We start from the raw sequence: 22,520 nt of genomic DNA on the forward strand, positions 1-22,520 counted from the left end.
AACAAAAGAAGGATGTTAGGACATGAGTATAAAATAGGAGTTACCTGTATTAAATCAAAAGTGCTAGTGAAGAACCAAGAGAAGTGGGAGGTCCTGGGTTTCCCTCTATTTCTCCCTGCCCTTATTCCATAATCTAACCAGTACAAGTCAACATGATTGTTTATCCCACACACTGGGCAGTAGAAATTTAGGCATTTTGGTGTTGTTGTTTAAAATATATATATTTATGCTTTTACAATAAATTAGTACATCCATTTCACAATATTCTTCATTATCCTTCTACATTGTTTAACTTCCCTGCACTTCCCTCCATGGGTTCCTTCTTACTCTTAGTTGTGCTACACATCCTTCCACACGTTCTAACTGATTTAGCTGCTCTTCATAACTCTGGTCCTACTTGGAGATTTATATAACTGTTATAATTCTTTAAATATTCTCCAAAGTTTTCCCACTCCTTTCTTATGGTGAATTCATCCTGGTTTCTTATCTGAGCTTTTCTTACTAAATCCTTTTTCTTTATCCTTTTTAAATATCTCATTTCTTTGATGGTACTGAAACCAGGCATTGATCCAATCTTGCATGTCTTCTCTCTTTTTTAGTATTGGTTGGCATTCTTTGAATTCTATAATATCTTTATAAGTACCTCAATTTCCTTTCATATTTATCTTCTTCACTGGCACTGCTTCCATGGGTGATAGCCAGTTTGGTCCTTATACTCAATCCAAACCAAAGATAGACTTCTTCTAATTATATGGTTTAAGAACCATCTGTGTACTTTAGCCTTGTCATAATATAGATACACATGCCAGCAACACCGTAGGTCAAATCCCTCCAAGTCCAGTAAGCTAGTATTTTTTAATTCCATACAGTCTTTTACCCAACTTAGTCATACTGCCTCGTAATAAATTTTTAGATCAGGAAGGCTGAATTTCCCCCCCCCCCTTCTCTTGTCTTTGTTAAAATTTTGAATTTAATATGTGGCCTTTTCCCTTGTCATATGAATTTCAGCAAATTCGTTTTTCATTTTTTAAAGCAAGCATAGTTGCTAATCACTGGTATTGTTTGAAAGAGGAACATCATTTTAGGTAGGACATTCATTTTGATTGTTGATATTCTTCCCAACAATGATAAGTTCATTATTCCCCATCTCTCCATATCTTTTTAAATTTCATTCCAGTTTTTGATATGGTTATCCTGAAAAAGATTTAAGTTTGTAGTTGAAATCCATATTCCCAAGTATTTTACCTTCTTCACTATTTAAATCTCCGATATGGCTTCTATTGTTTCTTTGGTTTGGGGATCTAAATTTTTCGTTAACATCTTCATTTTTCCTTTGTTGATATAGAAACCTGCCAAGCTTTCAAAATTTGTTATAGTTTCCAGGGCTTTGGGTACACTCTCCCAGTGGCTTTTCTAAGGTTAGGACCACATCAACAGCAAAAGCTCTTAGTTTATAATTCTGTTGTCTTATTCAAATTCCTCTAATTTCTGTATTTTCATGTATATTTCTTGCCAAGACTTCCAACGCTAAGATAAATGGTCAAGGCGATAAGGGACATTCTTGCATTTTGGGTTTTTTGCTTCATTGCAAGGAGGGAGGTGTGCTTCTTTCAAAAATCAGAGGATTAGATGAGGACCAAAGGGAACTGTGTAAATTCACTAAGAATCATGCATTGAGGAAATATTTCCCTTCCTTCCATACATCCAATGAACTGGGGAGTTTTCTGTTCCTCTGTTTAGGAAGCTTTGACCTATTTTTGGTTTCTTCTCTGCCAAGGAACACTGCAGCAGGTAGAAGTAGCAACACTAGTCATTTTGCAGTGACCTTCTTCTGTCCCCTTGGCGATCTGGACCCATCGTCTATTTACGCAGCATATTTGTGGTCTGTTTATTTTTTTTCCAGAGCCCTCATCAAGTGCTGAAAACAGGACACGGGCTCTTCAGAATATTTTGTTTTCATTTCATCTTATGGAGTAGCGAGTGAAACTGGCCACCCTCCAGTCTTGGATGCATGGACAATCAAGGCTTGTATCAGGATGAATGCTACATTTATAGGTCCTTTTTATGAAAAAAAGAAAGAAAAAAGAAACCTAAGTTTTAAAAGCACGAACGAAAGGGATGCCAAGGAGGCGTTCTCATCCACAAAGCCTTTCGCAAAGACGAGGCAGAACTTTCATGCCAGTCACCACCACCATGGAGCAGCTCCTGGGATATTCTTTCTGTCTCTTCCTGATCCTGTCACCTTTATGTAGTACAGGGCACCCTATTCAAATCCACATACCTTCTCACGAGGTAAGTCCTGCTGGGAGCCAGACAAATGTAAGGGTGAAATGATGCTTGGCTGTTGTTTTTGTTTTTTGTTTTAAGAGGACTACTGAGCGGTCAGGTCAGCTGGAGGCAGTAGTGCCAGATAGTTCAAGAGCAGTGGAAAGGCTGAATAGAAATATTCCCGAGTTCTTCTTCTGCCTTTGAAAAATCAATGGGTTCCAAAAGGTGGAGAAGGGAGGGGAGGAAACACTAGTGAAGTGTCTCTTTTCGGATCAAATTGCCTAGGATTGTGCAATGCAGAATAGGGAAGTGGGTTATCTGTGTTGGAAGTAGTAGGTAAAGTAGGATGATAACATTAGGGTTACGCAGAACTCCTTATTGGGCAGAATAAAGAGTCCACTCTCTCTCTCTTTCTCTACAGACAGACTGCAAAACTGGGTAACAGCTTATTTCCATTCTGCTAGATGAAGAGTTCTGAATGACTCAAACTCTTGCATATTCTTCTTCCAACAGAGTCTGGTATTCCCTCACCTATTTTGTGTTCCTTATCTAATGGGACCAAAAACGGTACCAACTTGACATCAAGCAGAATACAGAGATGCCTTGATTTTCCATCTCTTCCTCCCACCCAGGAATATTAGTTTTCAGTTTATTCAGGCTAAGAAATTAACTCATCAACTCTGACCAGCTGTAGAAGGGGGAAGCTACGTGCTGTCTGAAGTATTTCTCATGCCCGGTAGTACTGGACTTCGTTGTTGTAGCTGAGAGGAATCAGAGTCCCTATTTGCTACATAATTCCAGGCAGTCACCATCAGTGCGATATCTTGGTCCAAATCCAGTCTATGGCAGCTGCGACTTATTTCCATCCAGACTTTGATAGACCAAAAGCCACAGCAGGTGCAATCCATGAATGGCAAGATTTGAGAACAAGCATTAAAAAGTGGTTAGTGTCCTAGAACATTTTTTTACCACGTGAAGCAGTGCCTGCAATGAAACAAATTAGGGAAAGTTGTCTCCTCTAATCTGACATCTTCTGCTGTTTTTTACTTCTTAAAATCATGGTTAAATTCAACGTTAATTTTAATGCTTCTCACCTCAGCTCTTTCTAACTACAGAGAAACTGTTTGAAAAATAAAACATTACTATATATATATATATATATATATATATATATATATATATATTCCAGATCCATGTAGATTTGGCAGTGCTGCCCTAGAATGATGCGATTTACCCTATTTCATAAAATCAAGGAAGATGTGGAAAAGGTTTTGTGTTCTAAACAGAGCAGGAAACAATATTTCTGGCACAAGAAACTTGTCAAGATCTTCTCTGGGGCTGAATCTTTAAAAAAATCAGATGACAGCATGTCCACACAGATAACCAACCTATAAAGTTCCCATCCAAACAAACACATCAGGTCAATATAATTTATGATTAATTAATAAGTCTCAATTTATTTTACGATACTCCCCCATGTTTTAAAAAAATAACTTGATTTGTATCTAAATGAAAAATAAAAATACTAAGGAGTTTCATCCCTGCCTGATGTCCTTCCAGTGTGGAGAGCCAGTGTGGTGTAGTGGTTAAGAGCGGTGGACTCATAATCTGGTGAACTGGGTTTGATTCCCTGCTCCTCCACCTGCAGCTGCTGGGTGACCTTGGGCTAGTCACACTTCTCTGAAGTCTCAGCCTCACTCACCTCACAGAGTGTTTGTTGTGGGGGAGGAAGGGAAAGGAGATTGTTAGCCACTTTGAGACTCCTTTGTTGTTGTTTAGTCATTTAGTCGTGTCCGGCTCTTCGTGACCCCTGGACCAGAGCACGCCAGACACTCCTGTCCTCCATTGCCTCCCGCAGTTTGGTCAAACTCATGCTGGTAGCTTCGAGAACACTGTCCAACCATCTTGTCATCTGTCGTCCCCTTCTTCGTGTGCCCTCCATCTTTCCCAACATCAGGGTCTTTTCCAGGGAGTCTTCTCTTCTCATGAGGTGGCCAAAGTATTGGAGCCTCAGCTTCAGGATCTGTCCTTCCAGTGAGCACTCAGGGCTGATTTCCCTAAGAATGGATAGATTTGATCTTCTTGCAGGGTAGTGATAAAGTAGGATATCAAATCCAAACTCCTCCTCCTCTTCTTCTACTACTTCTTCTTCTTCTTCTTCTTCTTCTTCTTCTTCTTCTTCTTCTTCTTCTTCTTCTTCTTCTTCCCACTCTCATTAGCCGGCATGTCAAGTGGGACTGGGGCCTCGGTGGTGGCAGCCCCTCCTCCTCTTTGCCCATTCTCCAGCAGCTGTCACAAGCTGCCCAATGGAGGAGGCCAGCAGCAGCAGCAGCAGCGATGGAGAGGTTGTTGACACTTGAGACAAGCACTGGCTCATCCTTCTCCCTGAGCTTGGCGGTGGCAGCACTGGCAGGGGGAAAAAGGACATTCCAGGATCAAATTAGAAGCCAGGATGGCTTTTGTAATTCCCGGACTGTCCCTGGAAAATCGAGATACTTGGAGAGTTTGCTAGTCATGCTGGGTGGAGCTTATGGCCTATGTAGTCACAATACATTGATAGCTATCAAAAAATTATTTTAAGCATTTGTGCCCCACTTTTCAGCTGAAAACATTCCCAGAACTACGTACAGGTCAACAAAGAAAAAAGCAGTCCCTACCTTCAGGCTTACAATCTCAGCCACTCTCAGCAGCAGCTCTTCAGCTGAGCTTTTATCCAACTGTGCTACATGGTTGTTGTTATGTACTGAAGTTCTCACCCTGGGCCAGCAGGGGGATACTGTAGACAGCTTTCACTCAGGTCCACATATGCAAATAAGGAATTGAAAGTGACATTCAGTGATTGGATAGTTACAGAAAGTTGTTACTGTTGCGTTGTAGCTGAGCTCTATAAAAGCAGGTTGGCTGAGCCCTTCAGCTCAGTTCTGTTCTGGCCTGTGAATAAACAAGAGCTGTCTGAAGAATCACTGTGTCGTCTGATATGTTCACCCACAACTTAACAGTTATTTTTTATTTTAATTTTCCCCCCAAAAAATTATTGATTTTCCAAATTTTATAAACAAACAAACATAAATCCTAACTGTAATTATTCCACTCTTAATAACATTGTTATGTGACTTCCTTGAATCCCCCTGGCTGAATTCCAATGTATATCATTGTAACAGTTTTCCAAAACAAATTTCTCATAAAATTTACTTAATCAATTAACGTCTTTCTTTCTTTTCATTTTAACTTTAAACGTATTGTTCTATAACATCACATATTTAAATCCTAAACCTATCTGGTATTTGCAAGTATTTCTATTTAAATTATATTAGCATATTTAACTAAATAGTCTTTGAATTTCATCCATTCCTCCTGGTACTCCTCCTCCTTCTGGTCGCAGACTCTTCCGGTCAGGTTGGCTAGCTCCAAAAGGTTCATCATCTTCATCTGCCATTCCTCCACTCTTGGCACTTCAACAGTTGTCTTTTAATTGGAGATGGTGAGCCAAACTTGAGCCCAGAAGATCCACAAGCCTTGCTTTCAAGGTTGTCAGTTTTTATTTCCTTGATCTTTGGGGAGGTGGGCTGAGCAAGTGAGCTGGAGACATTGTTGATGCTAAAATGGGGTGTGAGTCCCATTAAGAGTCACAATAATTTAAATTAGAACAAAATATTTACTTGTGAAAATGCATGATTTATTCTGGAACCCAAGGCCTAGGCTAGCTGAATCTCCACTCAGAATAAATGGCTGTTTGTTTTAAGTAGGCACAGATCATAACACTTTTTCCTGAGCTTGCAATCTTCAAAGGGGAACGTAGTTGCATGTTTGGAAAGAAATGGCTGGCTGAGCAATGCAAAACAAAGTTGGTAGAACTGGAAATGTCACCTGTGGTGGGGATGGCATGACCTGAAAGGAAGCAGGCAGTTCAGTGGATTCCCTGAGGTAAAGAAGGCAAAGCTTGCCTGACTTTCAGATGCGTAGGAATATAACTTTTATGGACTCTTTGAAGACACCTGGCAAGATGAATTAGGAATATACAGAAGGCAGGATGAAGAAATATGAAGGAAAATGTCAATTAGCCAATGAGTCAAAACACACACAAACTGGTCGTTTTGGCACACCCCTAGAACCTAAAGTTTTGCAGATTCCAATGAGAGGCCAAGGGACTCCAAGATTTGTGCAAAAGAGGGAATTACAGCAGGCATTGACTGCTGAGAACAGGCTAGAACTGGTGTACGCACAGTCCAGCACGGTGCTTGCTGAAAACTGTACCTGATAGAAGAAGGGCAGATGACTCTCTTTCACTATAACATGGCAGAAATAAATGTCTGTGTCTCCACATCCCCAGCCACAGTCCAGTTGACCGAAACCAGACAAATTTTCATTGTAAACAGATTTTATAACCAAGGCTTTCAAAGGAAACTACATCTTCCTGTAAAACAGACTGACTCTGTGGTTTGGCAGGTTGTAATCTGGAGGAAATGGTGTGACTTTTTGCTGTTGTTAATGGGGTCTGGTCTTTCTTAAAGACTGAAGCTCACAGTCTGGGAATTCTCCTAAGCACATATGAAACTTAAGAGTACTGCCCTGAATTTGACCAAACTCTTATCTAGTCCAGCATTTTGTTTTCCACAGTGGCCAATCAGATGTCCATGCGAAGTCCGCAAGCAGAAAGGAAGTCACACCCTGGATCCATAACTGTCCCTGGAACATCAGGATGCTTGCAGTTCAAGCTCTTTTAACCACATTCATCCAGTGACAGCTAGCACATTCTCTTCTACATTTCAATTTCGTAATCATTCCAGTATTTGGAAGACACTTGATTACACCAAAGTAAACAGATTTGCTTTGGAAAACTGTTTGGGGACAGCAACCCACGCAGTTGCTTGTAATTTAGTTTGATCCAGCACATTCACTTTTCCTTTTGAAAGAACAAACTCCTTTTGTTTTCTTCCACAGAGGTCTACACGCCAAGTGAAGACCCCCAAAACAGAGGTAGGTGATCATGTTGGATTACCAGTTAATTTATTACTGATCAACCATCCTTTTATTTTTACCACAGTCATGTCACTGCAAGGTTTGTTATGCAAAGGTAGCAGACAGAGGTGCTAGAATAGATTGCGCTGCTTTGTCTGCAGCTGGGGGACGCCATTTTGAAATTTAAAACAAACCCCAAATTTAAAACAAACAGTTACCTGCAACGGTACCCACAGGATTTTTTCCCAAGTTGGGGGGCAGGCAAAGTAAAGCACACGAAGTGGGGAGGAGGAAAGTTTCTCATCAATACACACACAGAGAGAAGAAAAGCTTCTGTTCATTGAGCCTTGTAACTCAAGTTCTACAAATGTTAGAATTTTAAGGTGGTGTTCAACTAAAGGCTTGTCCACACTTCCACTTGTCCTGCCACTTTCCCCAGGGAAAACCCACTGCCTACTGCTGAATTGGAACAAATGTCAATTATTTTTTTCTGTGGATTGACATTAGTTCTGATTCAAACAATGGGCTTTCCTGGGAAAAATGCTTGATGAACTGCACCACAAAATTATTTGTTTGCTTGTTTGTTTGTTTGTTTGTTTGTTTATTCAGTTTTCAGATCAAAGTTTTACAATCACATATTCAATACAGTGGTACCTCGGGTTACAGATGCTTCAGGTTACAGACTCCGCTAACCCAGAAATAGTACCTTGGGTTAAGAACTTTGCTTCAGGATGAGAACAGAAATGGCGCAGCGGCAGCGGGAGGCCCCATTAGCTAAAGTGGTACCTCAGGTTAAGAACAGTTTCAGGTTCAGAACGGACCTCCAGAACAAATTAAGTTCTTAACCTGAGGTACCACTGTATATAACATAAAAACAAGATTCCAAAGAATCTCCCTTTGTGGGTCCTATTGTTATTCATTCCCTCTTGCATCTTTTATGAGAATCCAAATCTTTTACAATTATGTCCAAAATTCACCATTAAACTACAAGTGTTATTCCAATCCTACCAACAGTTTTAAGTGTTTACAATGGTTTTTAAGATAAATTATAAATTTTCCCCATTCCTTATTAAAATTTGGGTCTTCCTGATTTCTGGTTCTTCCGGTCACTTTTGCCAATTCGGCAAAGTCCATCAACTTAATCTGCCATTCTTCTCTGGTAGGGACTTTATCTTCTTTCCATCTCTGGGCCAATAACATCTGCGCAGCCGTAGTCGCATACATAAGTAGTCTTTTCTGCTCCCTTGGGATTTCGGCACCTAGGATTAGAGTGTTGGACTATGACCTGGGAGATCAGGGTTCGAATCCCCACTCAGCCATGAAGCTCACTGGGAGACCTTGGACCAGTCACCATCTATTTGCCTAACCATCTTGAGTGGTTGTAGACTTACTGATTGACAGGATGGAATCCAGCAAGGTTTTTTTTTAGGGAAAACACACTGTCAGGACTGCCGCTAGGTCCCAGCTCACAGAGGACCAACGCCCAGTGGATATTATATACAAAAGTCTTTATTGAAGTTTAGTTTCCATTTCCAAGCTCTGGGCGTGCAGACCCACGTCTTAACGCTAGACCGGCTAAGTCCCCTCTGACTCGCTGCTAAAGCCACACCAGTTTAAGATTCTCGCTTTGCTCCACCTCCTACGCTGCTCCTTCCTACGCTGGGTCCTTCTGCCCTCTGGGGTTATCTCCTTCCTTGATTCCTCTGAAGCTGACCCCCCTGAGTCCTGCCCTTCCTTCCGGCGGGCTTTAGGACCTGGCTCCCTGTCAGGACTCCCTGCTGTGCCGCTCGCCTGTACATTTGAACTTGGCGCGCGCGCCCAGCCGGTAACCTTCCTTCTGACCGTTTCCCCGCTTCCGGATGTGGGCGTGGCCAGCCCTGCCTCCTCTCCTCCCGCTGGTGGCAAGAACACTGGTTCCGACTCCTGGGACTCCCCCTCCCCACTGCGCTCTGGTGGGGAAGATGGTCCCGATTTCCAACTGCTGCTCAGGGACTCCCCGCTGGCCCCTCCCTCTTGAGGTTTCTCCCCTGGAATCTCCCTTGCTCTGGCCATCGGTGCTCCCTTCTGCGAGTCTTCCGATTCACTAGAGAGGCTTGTGGAATGACTCTGGCAGCTGTCACTTCCTGCTCCCCCTTCGTCCTCTTCCTCCTCACTCTCCATTTGCTCCCCCTCCTGTGTCTCTCCTTCTGAACCCCTGACATCCATCCCCCCCTCGAAGCCCCCCCTTCCCCCCTCCCCCTCTTCCGGTGCGGGTTCCGGGTGCTCCATTGTTGTAGGGGTGAGTCCAGGATACAGCTCGTCCCCTGAGGCTTGCAACCATCGAGATAAGTCCGGGAAGTCCCCCATGGGCTCGTCGACGACGACCTCCTCCGCTTCCATCTCCTGCGCGGTGTGCTCGAAATCTGATCTCGACCCCAAATCACCCAAGAGCCCTCCTCCCCCTGTTGCTTGATGGGGGTCCACCTCCCAGGGTCCCTTCGGCATGTCTCTGCGCCAGCCCACTTCGGGTTGGTCCTCCCACCAATAAGATCCCCCCGTGCCAAAACCTGAAAGCGATCCCTCCGGGGAGCTGCCTCCCGGAGCCGAGTCCTCAGCTAACGAGAAACCCCGGAAAGTGCTGGCCGAGAGTGTGGGTGTGAACAAACAATCCTCGAAAAAGCCCGCCGGCATAGGCTTGTGCGGGAAAAGTGTGTGGAATTCTTCCTTGAGCAACTGCTCTTCCACTGCGTAATCCGGCACCCACCTATTGGCGCTGGCCGGGGTGTCCTCTGTGGCGAGAAGATATTCAATCCCGTCCTCCCCCCACCTTGAGTCTAAAATCTCAGTGGCTTCATTAAGTGGCTCCCCTTTCGGCGACCCCCCTTTTTTGGGTGCTTCTCTGAGCGGGTCTGGCGCCTTCCCCGGTGCTTGAAACCTGTGGGGCTCTCTGTAGGGCGTGAGCACTGATCTATGAAAGACCGGGTGCATTCTGGAACCCTCCGGGAGTGTCAACCGGAAGGCCACTGGGTTGATCTGCGCCTCTACTTGGTAAGGCCCTAGCTGCTTGTGCCCTAGTTTCTTCTTGGCTAACGATCTGGCTGGAACTGCTTGTGCTGCCAACCAGACCCAGTCTCCCACCTGGATGTCCTCCCCAACCCTCCTGTGTCGATCTGCCTGCACTTTGTAAGCCTGTTTTGCCAACTCTAACTGCCTCCTGAGCTGCTCGTGGATCTCCTGCAACTCCGCTGCCCCGTCCTCTGCTCCCTGTGGCTCCCCCTCCCGCACTGTGTCCAAACCCGGGAAGGTTCTGGGATGCCTCCCGTAGTTGGCGAAAAATGGTGTCACCCCTGTGGACCCGTGCTTCGTGTTGTTGTAGGCAAACTCGGCCAACGGTAGATAGTCCACCCAGGTCGATGGCTGCTGGTTCGCGTAGCATCTCAGGTACTGCTGCATGATGGCGTTGACCCTTTCCGCCTGCCCGTTAGTCTGTGGGTGTCTCGCCGACGCCAGGCTGACCTTGACGTTCAGGAATCCCATCAGCTTTTGCCAGAAGTTGGAGATGAACTGGCGCCCCCTGTCGGACAAAATAGACCGTGGTAGGCCATGCACCTTGAACACGTGGTCTATAAACATCTTAGCGGTCTGCTCGGCCGTGGCCACCTTCGCGCACGGAATGAAGTGGGCCATCTTGGTGAACAGGTCCACTACCACGAGCACTGCCGTCTTGCCCCTCGAGCTGGGTAGATCCGTGACAAAGTCCAGGGCCACCCTCTCCCACGGTACGAACGGTGTCTGTAGCGGTTCCAACAGGCCCGCCGGCGGCTGGTGCACAGGCTTAGCCCTTTGGCAGGTGTCGCACCTATTGACATAGTCCGCGACATCCCCCCGCATCTTAGGCCACCAAAAGTCTCTGGCTACTAAGTCCACCGTCTTCTCCTTGCCGAAGTGCCCCGCGCTGGGTGCGTCGTGCAGCTGTTGCAGGACCTTCGCGCGGAGGCTGTCTCCTGGTACGTAGAGGACTCCCTTGCGTAGGAGCAGGCCGTCGCGCACTTGGAATTCGTCGCCCCTCACCTTGCCGCTGCACACCTCCTCCATCTTGGCTCGGGCGAACGAGTCCGTTTGCAGCGCGCGGCGCACCGCGTCCAGGTCCACCGTGGCTGACGCGCATGCCCACGCCTGTGGTGTGAAAATGTGCTTGGCCGCCGCCGGTGCCTCTGCCTCCAGATACTGCGGTTTTCTGGACAGCGCGTCCGCCAAGACGTTGCTGTTTCCTGGGATGTACTCAATTCTGAAGTCGAAATCTGCAAAGAACTCCGCCCAGCGGATGTGTCGCTGGTTCAGGAACCTCGCCGTGCGCCAGTACTCCAAGTTCTTATGGTCTGTGCGGACCTGCACCGTGTGCTTGGCTCCGACGAGGAAGTGCCGCCACGCCTTGAAGGCTGCATGTATGGCCAGCAACTCCCTGTCCCAGATGGTGTAGTTCTGCTCCGCTTTGCTGAGTTTTCTGGAGTAGAAAGCGCACGGCCTCCAGTCCCCCTGGTGGTCTTGCTGCAACAGAACGGCTCCCACGGCCCTGTCTGAGGCGTCCGTCTCCACTCTCATGGGCCTGCTGGGATTTACGTGCAGTAGGTTCTCCTTGGAAGCGAAGAGCTGCTTGAGCTTCTGAAAGGACTGCTCCGCCTGCTCCGTCCAGATGAACCTCTTCTTCTTGGAACTGAGGGTGTCGGTGATGGCCGCTGTCTGCATGGCGAAACCCTTGATGAACTTGCGATAAAAGTTGGCAAAACCGACAAACCTCTGTACTTCCTTCCTATTGCGTGGGCTCTTCCAGTCCAGTACTGCACGTACCTTGGCACCGTCCATAGCCAGTCCCTTGTCGGACAGTTTGTAGCCCAAGAAATCCACCTCCGTCTTGTCGAACTGGCACTTCTCCAGCTTGGCGTACAGCCTGTGCTCCCGCAGCCTCTGCAGAACTTCCCTGACATCTCTCTCGTGAGCCTCCGGCGATTCCGAGAAGATCAGGATGTCGTCCAGGAAGCAGACGCACTTCTTGTAGAGGAGACCCGCCAAGACATGATGCATGAAGGCTTGAAAGCAGTGGGAACCATTTTTTAATCCAAAAGGCATAACTCTGTATTCATAAGTGCCCAGCGGCGTAAACATGGTCTTTTTCCACTCGTCGCCTTCCCGCACGCGAATGAGATTGTACGCTCCGCGCAGATCCAACTTGGTAAAGATGCGACCCTTCCTCACTGTCGCCAGCAGGTCATCGATCTTGGGCATAGGGAAGGCTGAGGGCTTGGTCTTGAGGTTCAAGACGCGGAAATCAACGACCAGCCTCTTCTGGGGCGTATCCCTCTTCTTTACAAAGAACACGGGACTGCCTCCTGCCGCCTTGGACTCCCGGATGAATCCCTGCTTCAGGTTGTGATCTATGAACTCCCTGAGCTCTTGCAATTCATCCTCAGACATGGAGTACAGTTTCCCCGTCGGGAGCGTCGCCCCGGGCAGGAGGTCGATCTTGCAGTCATAGGGTCTGTGGGGAGGCAGCTTATCCGCTTCTTTCTCGCAGAAGACCTCCAAAAACTCCTTGTATTTGTTAGGCACCGCTTGCAACATGCCCAAGTTCAGCTGTGGTCCATCCTCGTGCCCCTCATCTTCCAAGTCCGCCAGGATGCAGTGTTCTGCGCAGTAAGAGGAGCCGAAGGTCAGTTGCCGCTGGTACCAAGCTAATGCCGGGCTGTGCCTATCCAGCCAACTCATTCCCAACACTATGGGCGTGTCTGACAGGCGGGTGACGTTGAAGCTGATGACCTCACGGTGGTTTCCAATGCGCATCACCATTGGCGGCGTCTGCTGTAGCACTTGCCCTCCCAGTAGCTCCCTGCTGTCCACTGTGACGACTTTCAGAGGTACCGCCGCTGGCAGAAGGGCTATGCCATGTTGCTGGATGAACTGCATGTCTATAAAGTCTGCATTGCTCCCCGAGTCGATGGTGATGGGAATTTCCACAAGTAGCCCATTGGGGAGCTGAAGGGATGCGGTGAGCTGCACTACTGGTTTGGGTGGGAGGGGGTCGGTGGGCTGTAAGATCCCTGGGGAATGCTTCACTGACTTGTCTGGCTGGTCCCCAGAGACGCCATCTCCAGCCAGACAGTGGAGTTTTCCTGCTGCGACTCCCTCTGCTGAATTGCGTCTGTTACTGTCGCTGCGGCTGCAGTGTGCTTGTGAAACCGCTGGGGACACTCTTTTGCCATATGCTGAGCACTGTCGCAGATGTAGCACTTCCTGGTTCCTCTAGGAGGCTTCATCTTGACTGCTCCCGGAGTTAGGGCTCCGACTGTGGAGTGAGCCTTAGCACCACCTATCTCCATCGGCTCCTCTCCCCCTCCCAGCGGAGGCATGGATCGAGCGCGCGCCACCTCCTTGGGGAAGGGAGGCAGTCCTCTCGCTGGCGTGCGTCCCAAATGCCCTTCCTCCTTGCCCCAAGGGCGTCCTTCCAACCGAACCCCAATGGAGAGTGCCCGTTCCACAACGTCCTTGGTGGTTTGGGGTCTCCCCCCTCTTGCGATCTCGTCTTTCACAGCTCCGCTCAACCCCTCCCAGAACAGGTCTCTGACGGCAGGCGATTCTTTCTCCCAGGCTAGCACATTCACCAATGCGAAAAAACGTGAATGATATTGCCTCACAGTGGCTCTACCTTGTCTTAGTCCGTGAATCTCCTTCCTAGCGATATCCACATCAATCTCAGATAAAAAACACGCATCCATCACTTTAATGAAGGCAACCGCATTTTGGAGGGCTGGATCCTTGTCTCTCCAGAGATTGCGCAGCCACGATTTCGCCTCCCCCCGTAAATGCGAAACAATAAATCCCACTCTCTCTTCCTCATTTTTAAAGTCTTTGTCAAGCAGCTGCAGTGCATAAATTACATCTGCTCTGAAGTTAGGATACTCCTGCAGGTCCCCATTGAAGTGAGATACCAGGCTCCCTCCTCTGTTCCCCAGCCCAATCCCTTCTGGTCTGGTGGCCGGTAGCCTCTGTGTAGTTAGCACTTCTAACCTGGTTCGCAGATCCTGGCAGGCAGCAGCTGCTTCCTGTTCTTTCTTTCTGGAAGCCGCAATTTCTGCAGTCAACTGCGTCACTGCGTTTTGCAAACTCGCTATCTTCTCTTCGGTAGTCATTTCCCTGTTTTTCGTGAGCTCGCGAAGCACCAATCTTCACCCCTCGCTGCTTTCCCACACTCCACGAGGTTGCAAAATTGGTGAAAATGGAGAGGGGACTTACTGTCAGGACTGCCGCTAGGTCCCAGCTCACAGAGGACCAACGCCCAGTGGATATTATATACAAAAGTCTTTATTGAAGTTTAGTTTCCATTTCCAAGCTCTGGGCGTGCAGACCCACGTCTTAACGCTAGACCGGCTAAGTCCCCTCTGACTCGCTGCTAAAGCCACACCAGTTTAAGATTCTCGCTTTGCTCCACCTCCTACGCTGCTCCTTCCTACGCTGGGTCCTTCTGCCCTCTGGGGTTATCTCCTTTCTTGATTCCTCTGAAGCTGACCCCCCTGAGTCCCGCCCTTCCTTCCGGCGGGCTTTAGGTCCTGGCTCCCTGTCAGGACTCCCTGCTGTGCCGCTCGCCTGTACATTTGAACTTGGCGCGTGCGCCCAGCCGGTAACCTTCCTTCTGACCGTTTCCCCGCTTCCGGATGTGGGCGTGGCCAGCCCTGCCTCCTCTCCTCCCGCTGGTGGCAAGAACACTGGTTCCGACTCCTGGGACTCCCCCTCCCCACTGCGCTCTGGTGGGGAAGATGGTCCCGATTTCCAACTGCTGCTCAGGGACTCCCCGCTGGCCCCTCCCTCTTGAGGTTTCTCCCCTGGAATCTCCCTTGCTCTGGCCATCGGTGCTCCCTTCTGCGAGTCTTCCGATTCACTAGAGAGGCTTGCGGAATGACTCTGGCAGCTGTCACTTCCTGCTCCCCCTTCGTCCTCTTCCTCCTCACTCTCCATTTGCTCCCCCTCCTGTGTCTCTCCTTCTGAACCCCTGACACACACATATATCTGTATGGGCCTCAAATGACCATGCATTAAATTAATTCACCATATATATTTGGGTCATGTAAATATACCCATAGGATTGGATCCAATGAAGTCGTCCCTCTCCCTTCCCTGTGCATTTCCCCAAATCTGCTCTGGGTTTTCTCCTTCTGAGAAGATTGAGGGGCACTAGGGGGACATGTACACAGGGGAAAGACTTCTGCATAGGCAGAAGTCCTGGCACTACCGAGACAGTTCTGTTGGATACAAGCCATAATTTTATCTGCGTAGAATCAGAGAATCATAGAGTTAGAAGAGACCACAAGGGCCATCGAGTCCAACCCCCTGCCAAGCAGGAAACACCATCAGAGCACTCCTGACATATGGCTGTCAAGCCTCTGCTTAAAGACCTCCAAAGAAGGAGACTCCACCACACTCCTTGGCAGCAAATTTCACTGTCGAACAGCTCTTACTGTCAGGAAGTTCTTCCTAATGTTTAGGTGGAATCTTCTTTCTTGTAGTTTGGAACCATTGCTCCGTGTGTGCTTCTCTGGAGCAGCAGAAAACAACCTTTCTCCCTCCTCTATGTGACATCCTTTTATATATTTGAACATGGCTATCATATCACTCCTTAACCTCCTCTTCTCCAGGCTAAACATGCCCAGCTCCCTTAGCCGTTCCTCATAAGGCATCGTTTCCAGGTCTTTGACCATTTTGGTTGCCCTCCTCTGGACACGTTCCAGTTTGCCAGTGTCCTTCTTGAACTGTGGTGCCCAGAACTGGACACAGTACTCCAGGTGAGGTCTGACCAGAGCAGAATACAGTGGCACTATTACTTCCCTTGATCTAGAAGCTATACTCCTATTGATGCAGCACAGAATTGCATTGGCTTTTTTAGCTGCTGCGTCACACTGTTGGCTCAGGGCTACCTGCAAATGCTGATATTTTGTGAACTTAATCAGCCAGTGTGGTGTAGTGGTTAAGAGTGGTGGAATCGTAATCTGGTGAACCGGGTTCGCTTCCCCGCTCCTCCACATGCAGCTGCTGGGTGACCATGGGCTGGGGCCCCACACAAAGCAGGTGTGGCAAGACGGCTTGGTCCTCCTTGGAGGGTTCTCATGCTTATTTTCTGCAAGTCCACCTACCTCACGAATGATCCAGGTAACACTTCTCAGAGGGCTCCTTAGGGCTGATATTCATTCTGACTCTCCTTTTGGTTTTCTCTTCAGCTCATCATTTCCAGTTTCTTGGTGCGCTCAACCATTGTGTCTCGCTATGCCTCCACCCAGGTGTGGACTTTCATGAGCAACCCACACGCAGAGGCAAAAGAAGCTTTCTTTGATCTGGACCTGCCCACTTCGGCCTTCATCTCCAACTTCACCATGTGAGTCTAAGCTAGCAGAAGGCACCATAACAGAGCCATAATTTTATGGGACTGAAAGGGATGTAGCTCAGTGGTGGAGCACAAACTGTGCATGCAAAAGGTCGCAGGTTCAATCCCTGGTGTCTCCATTTTAAACAGGGTGCTCCAACTTTTCATACCAAGTGGGCCACAGCAGCACTTTGACACTGAACCCATGGGCTGCACACTGCCCAAAATTTGAAGCCCCCTCCTCCCCCAGCTCTCATGCTACTTTCCTAAAGCCATCTAAGCAAGGAGCTGGGCTTGGGGAAGGATGTGCAATGCTCTGGCATGGTCCTAGAGCCCTTCCACCTCCTTTCCAAAGCTGAACAAGCACTAACTAGGCTTTGGGAAGGAGGCATGAGGACTCTAGGACCCTGTTAAAACCCTCACAGCTGCTTCCCAAAGCCCAACACCTTCTTACCCAGCTTTGGGAAGGTGACACAAGGGCTGGGGTGTGTTTCAGATGTTGCTGAGGGCCACCAGAAAGGGAATTGAGGGCTGCATGTGGCCCTTGGGCCTCACGGTGGACCACACTTATTTAAATGGTTCAAGGAAAGGAGCTCTGCTCAAGACCTTACAGGTCCACAGTCCATTCTTCTTCCTTGGCAATTACTCATAGCCAAGTAAAATTATCTTCCATGAATATGGTCTTAATGGTGTGTCTGTAAGTGGCTGTGGAGGCCAATTCTGGATCCACACATCCTTCCACATTTGGGACATAGGTTACTGGGCAGGAGTTGATCACAGTGAGGATTTGCCAAATGTACCTTCCTCATTTCTCCCTTTCTTTCTGAGTTCATGCTTCTGTCCATGACGCCTTTGGTAGAGGCTATTCTCCAGCTGGAGCCCTTGCAGGCCAGTGTTTCTCAGTTGTTGGTGTTTATACTATATTTTTAAAGATTTGTCTTGAGAGCATCTTTAAACCTCTTTTTTTGTCACTGGCATTACACTTCAGTTGGGAATAGAGTAGTTGCTTTGGAAGACAATAATCAGGCATCCGAACAACATGACCAGTCCAATATACTTGAATCCTGCCTACAAAGTAACATAAGTCTGGAAGCGCCTCTTCTTAGGCCCCCAGACCTGCTCAGCACATCCTGCAATGGAGAATTCCCTGCATAGCTGTCAACTTTTCCCTTTTCTTGCGAGGAATCCTATTTGGAATAAGGGAATTTCCCTTAAAAAAAGGGAAACATTGACAGCTATGGACATGTGCTGAGGGTGAGGCATAGAGTAATGTGTGAATAAGAACAGGTAGAAAAAGAGTTGGATGAGGGAAGTAAACATGAAGAAGAGAGGGAGAAAGAAGATAAGAAGTTTAGATGGCCCATTCAGTATAAGTATAATGGAATATGGTTGGAGGAGGCAGCCCTTGACCATCAGCGCTGCCAATCAAGCATATTTTAAAAACTCTGTTCCTGTTTGATCTGCAGGAGTTAGGTGAAGTTGTTCACAGCATGGAGCTAATCATTATCACCTGCTCATGTCTGCAGAGCAAACAGCTGTTAAAGGCAGAGGAAGCCAAACCATGGAAATCTTGCAGTGGTTGGTCTGAGAAAGAACAGAACTGTTTGCAGAGCTGCAAGAAGTGGGGAGGGAATCCTGCCCCGTGCCCTGGGGAAAGCTGACAAGTGATGTTCCAGACCTCCAGAGCTAGATTTTTCTCTGCCTAGCTCCCCATCAGACACACACCAGCCCCTCCCGCTTCCTCATGAAACCTCCTCAAGCCCCTTGCAATGGAGCCCAGAGAAGGAATCTCCCCTGAGTGGGCAGGAGCATCCTTGGGGATAAGGCTGAGGATTGTCCCAGCAGCCAAGAAAACTTGGCGGCAGAAGCTTGAATCTGGCGGTGCCTCCTCTCAGGCCGGCCTGCTTGCAGGCCCTGGAACACAGGCAAGGCTTGTTCAAGCTGCTGCGGGAAGTTTGTTTTCCTTCCCTGCCATGGCAAATGAGGTTGTCTTTTAATTGCAGAGGATGGTTTTGCTGGGTGGCAGGAGGCTGTTTTAAAGAGATACCTCTTACCCTGGGCAGGAGCAGCATGTCTGTTCCTAAGCTCTTCACATAAAGCAAGGGGGGCAACTCCCAAGAGACTGCGATCATCTACTCACAGGGTTAAAAACTGGCAGTGATCTACCCCCTTTTTAGGGATTCAGGTCAGAGTTGTTGAGCTTTTTTTAGGGAGAGGGAAGCACCGGCAACGTTTTTTAGGGGCTGCAGGGCTAAAATGTTGAGCTTTTTTTAGGGGAGCCAAAGCTGTTGAGCTTGTGGGGGGGGCAGTGATCTACCACAGACACCCAGTGATCTACCAGTAGATCATGATCTACCTGTTGAATGTGCCTGACATAAAGCAATGTTTCTTCTCTAATAGGAGTGGTTGAACAGAGAGCCTTACTATTCAGGTGTTCAGACTGGGGCAGCTGAAATGATCAAGCAAGTGGAGCAAATCCCACAGAGGAAAGCCTGCAGAATTTGAGGCTTTTTAGTCGGGAGACAACTTGTTCCACTGCTTTCCCTCAGGGAAAACATCTCTTTGGTGCTCAATTCAGGTTTCCCCCGCATTGACATTTGTCCAGGTTTGCCCTTGGAATGGAGCAGGGCAGGGGGGAAATGGACTGTGCCTAGAAAGTGTGGGTCAGGTGGAAAACTGCTGGGATCCAGGTTTAATAGCCACGGCACAAGCGGAAGTTTGGACAAGCCCTAAGAAGTGATATGAAGAAGAAGAAGAAGAAGAAGAGGAGGAGTTTGGATTTGATATCCCGCTTTATCACTCCCCTTCAGGAGTCTCAAAGCGGCTAACATTCTCCTTTCCCTTCCTCCCCCACAACAAACACTCTGTGGGGTGAATGGGGCTGAGAGACTTCACAGAAGTGTGACTGGCCCAAGGTCACCCAGCAGCTGCATGTGGAGGAGCGGAGACGCGAACCCGGTTCACCAGATTACGAGACTACCGCTCTTAACCGCTGCACCACACTGCCTCTCAACATGAGATCATGCTTAGCGTGGAGAAAGCAGAGAAAGAAGTTTTTCTCCCTCTCAGGGGCTTCCAACAAAACGGAACATTGGAGGGTCCAGGGGAGACAGTCCTGTAGGGAATTCGTTCCCACAAGAGACAACAATAGCCACCAACCTGGATGGCATTAAAAGAGGATTAGACAAATTCACGGAGGATGGAAATATCCATAGCTACTAACCATTATGGCTGTGCTCTATCCCCATGGCTGGAGACAGCAATGTTTCTGAATACCATTTGTGGAAACTACAGGAGGGGATTGGGCCTTGCGCTCCCGTTTTGCTTGTGGCCTTCCCATCAACATCTGTGAGAACAGGATGCTAGACTAGATGGTCTGCTCCAGGAGGCAGCTAATTTTATTTTTTCCCTGTGTCTCTCAAAGTATTCCTAATGGTTTTTAATATTGAAACATTTGCATCAATCTTTTTTCACCTCTTAAATTCAGAATCTAGATCCCAGGGTTAAGGTACCTTTTTGAAAGTTCAAGATACGTATTGTCATTTAACTGTCTGACAGACAGTTATTATCAGATTAATCTGAAATAGTGTTTGGTACGAAAACAAATTGCATGTACTATGGGATTCAAGGCCTTATTAAAAATTGTGTACTTGCAGCAGAACTATATAAAATGTTTCAGGTTGCTACCAAGAAAACATTTCATTCTTGTATGCCAACCAGAGTAATATGTCTTAATCTGAAAGTTGAAGGAGATGTGTAAGAACTTCCTTATGATTATAAAATAAAATATATGTAAAGGTAAAGGGACCCCTGACCATTAGGTCCAGTTGTGGCCGACTCTGGGGTTGCGGCACTCATCTCGCTTTATCGGCCGAGGGAGCCGGCGTACAGCTTCCGGGTCATGTGGCCAGCATGACTAAGCCGCTTCTGGCGAACCAGAGCAGCGCACGGAAACGCCGTTTACCTTCCCGCCGGAGCGGTACCTATTTATCTACTTCCACTTTGAGGTGCTTTCGAACTGCTAGGTTGGCAGGAGTAGGGACCGAGCAACTGGAACTCACCCCATTGCAGGGATTCGAACCACCGACCTTCTGATCGGCAAGTCCTAGACTCTGTGGTTTAACCCACAATGCCACCCGCATCCTTAAAATAAAATATACATGTTGCTAAAATAAAAAAAAAAATAGATGGTCTGCTCCAGGAGGCTCATCTTATGTTCTTGGGCTCCCATCAGCTCCAGTCCAAAGGTACTATGGTCAGCAATGGGAGTGGAAGTGCAACAGCGCCTACTGAGCCACAGGTCTCATCCCCAATGTGTGTACTCAGCAGAGTCTTCATATAAACTTCCAGAAGTTTAACTGGTGTGGGGGGTGGGGAAACGTAAGTTCACTACTGCCAACTCCATCCTGGTGTTTGAGGCTACATGGGATCATTCCATAGGAGCTCCTTTATCTCTGATTATTCCAAAGTGTAAAAATGTCGCCACGGCACTCGTTCTTCCAATACACTGAGGTTTCTTTGCAATTTCCTATTGAATAAAGCCAGTCGCAGACCTTTGAAGCTTGCTGTCAATCTCATCTCTCCCACGCTCAACCAACTATATATTTCAGGGTTGATCTCTGGCATTGAAAACAGATGCCAGAGTTGTGCTCTGGTGAGCCCTGGCACAAATGAGTGCCCCCCTCTCTCTCTCTCCCCAGCTCAGGAAGATTTTTGGGAAACTAGAGCTACCAGGATAGGAAGCTAGCAGTATTATTTTCCACATCCTGTTTTGTAAAGAGGGTGCAGTGCAGAACAATTCTTACAGCTGTTGTTCTCAGTTCCCTTTACCTGTTCACAGATCTATATTGGATTTGGATTTGATATCCCGCCTTTCACTCCCTTTAAGGAGTCTCAAAGCGGCTAACATTCTCCTTTCCCTTCCTCCCCCACAACAAACACTCTGTGGGGTGAGTAAGGCTGAGAGACTTCAGAGAAGTGTGACCAGCCCAAGGTCACCCAGCAGCTGCATGTGGAGGAGCGGAGACGCGAACCCGGTTCCCCAGATTACGAGACTACCGCTCTTAACCACTCCACCACACTGGCTCTCAGTATTTAAAACAAGTCACTTTTTATTATTTCTTTTGATCTCATCTGTACTCATGGTATTAGCAGAGTCTACAAGGAGTCATGGGTGACTTTTTACTGTCCCTACCAGGACCATTAATGAGAAAATCTATGTGGCTGAGGTGAAGGAGAAGCACCAGGCAAAGAAGATGTATGATGAAGCCCGCAGGCAGGGGAAGACAGCAGCTCATGTTGGCACCAAGTAAGAGACCCTCCCTAGGGCCCTCCCGCCATTCAACCTTTGCCCTCCCCCAGGGATAGCTAGGGGCATCTCATGTGCCCACAAATCAAATCTCACGTGTCACGACCCAAATCTCACGACCCTGCTCTGAAATAACAGAGACCAATCAGTGCAACCTGCAACAAAATGTTGCAGTGTGAAGCGCTTCTGCGTAGCTAAGCCCTCTTCTCAGGTAGCCCAGTCCATCGCCTGCTCACCACCAGCATTCCATTCCCACTGAGCATGCTCCATTCGGCTGTTTGGGGAGGCTCCACCCAAGTGCTTTCCCCCCTGAAGAATGAATGTTTGTCCTTTTGCAAACCTTTGGATTCTGCCAACCCCCCCCCCCCTCGCAAGTCTGGATGGAGCTGCTCTGACTGCATAAGGACTGGGGTGGGGGACTGGTGGGGTCTGATTGCATTTCCTGATTCAAACTTTCTGAAGCAATGCATAAACTGAAATGCAGTCACAATTCAAAATCCCCCCCTTCTCTGAATTTTGCCTTGCAATTCTCCGAGCAAATAAAACATACAGAAATGCATATAAAGTGTACCTAAAGTGGATAAAAATGAGTATATTAAT

At 47.7% G+C, this 22,520-nt stretch overlaps 1 protein-coding gene across 1 annotated transcript in view; it reads left to right on the forward strand.

Annotated features, from left to right (window-relative positions):
- Positions 1-1,772: 1,772 nt before the first annotated feature.
- ITIH6 (inter-alpha-trypsin inhibitor heavy chain family member 6) overlaps positions 1,773-22,520 on the forward strand; it is a 36,839-nt gene continuing 16,091 nt past the window's right edge. Inside the window, 6 exon segments of the mRNA XM_083718485.1 lie at positions 1,773-2,079; positions 2,082-2,093; positions 2,096-2,292; positions 7,210-7,245; positions 16,470-16,624; positions 21,810-21,920. Of these exon segments, the coding sequence (XP_083574611.1) occupies positions 2,037-2,079; positions 2,082-2,093; positions 2,096-2,292; positions 7,210-7,245; positions 16,470-16,624; positions 21,810-21,920 (554 nt within the window). The 5' untranslated portion in view covers positions 1,773-2,036.

Source organism: Podarcis gaigeae (genome assembly GCF_964106915.1).
Source record: "Podarcis gaigeae genome assembly, chromosome: 17".
NCBI lineage: Eukaryota > Metazoa > Chordata > Lepidosauria > Squamata > Lacertidae > Podarcis > Podarcis gaigeae.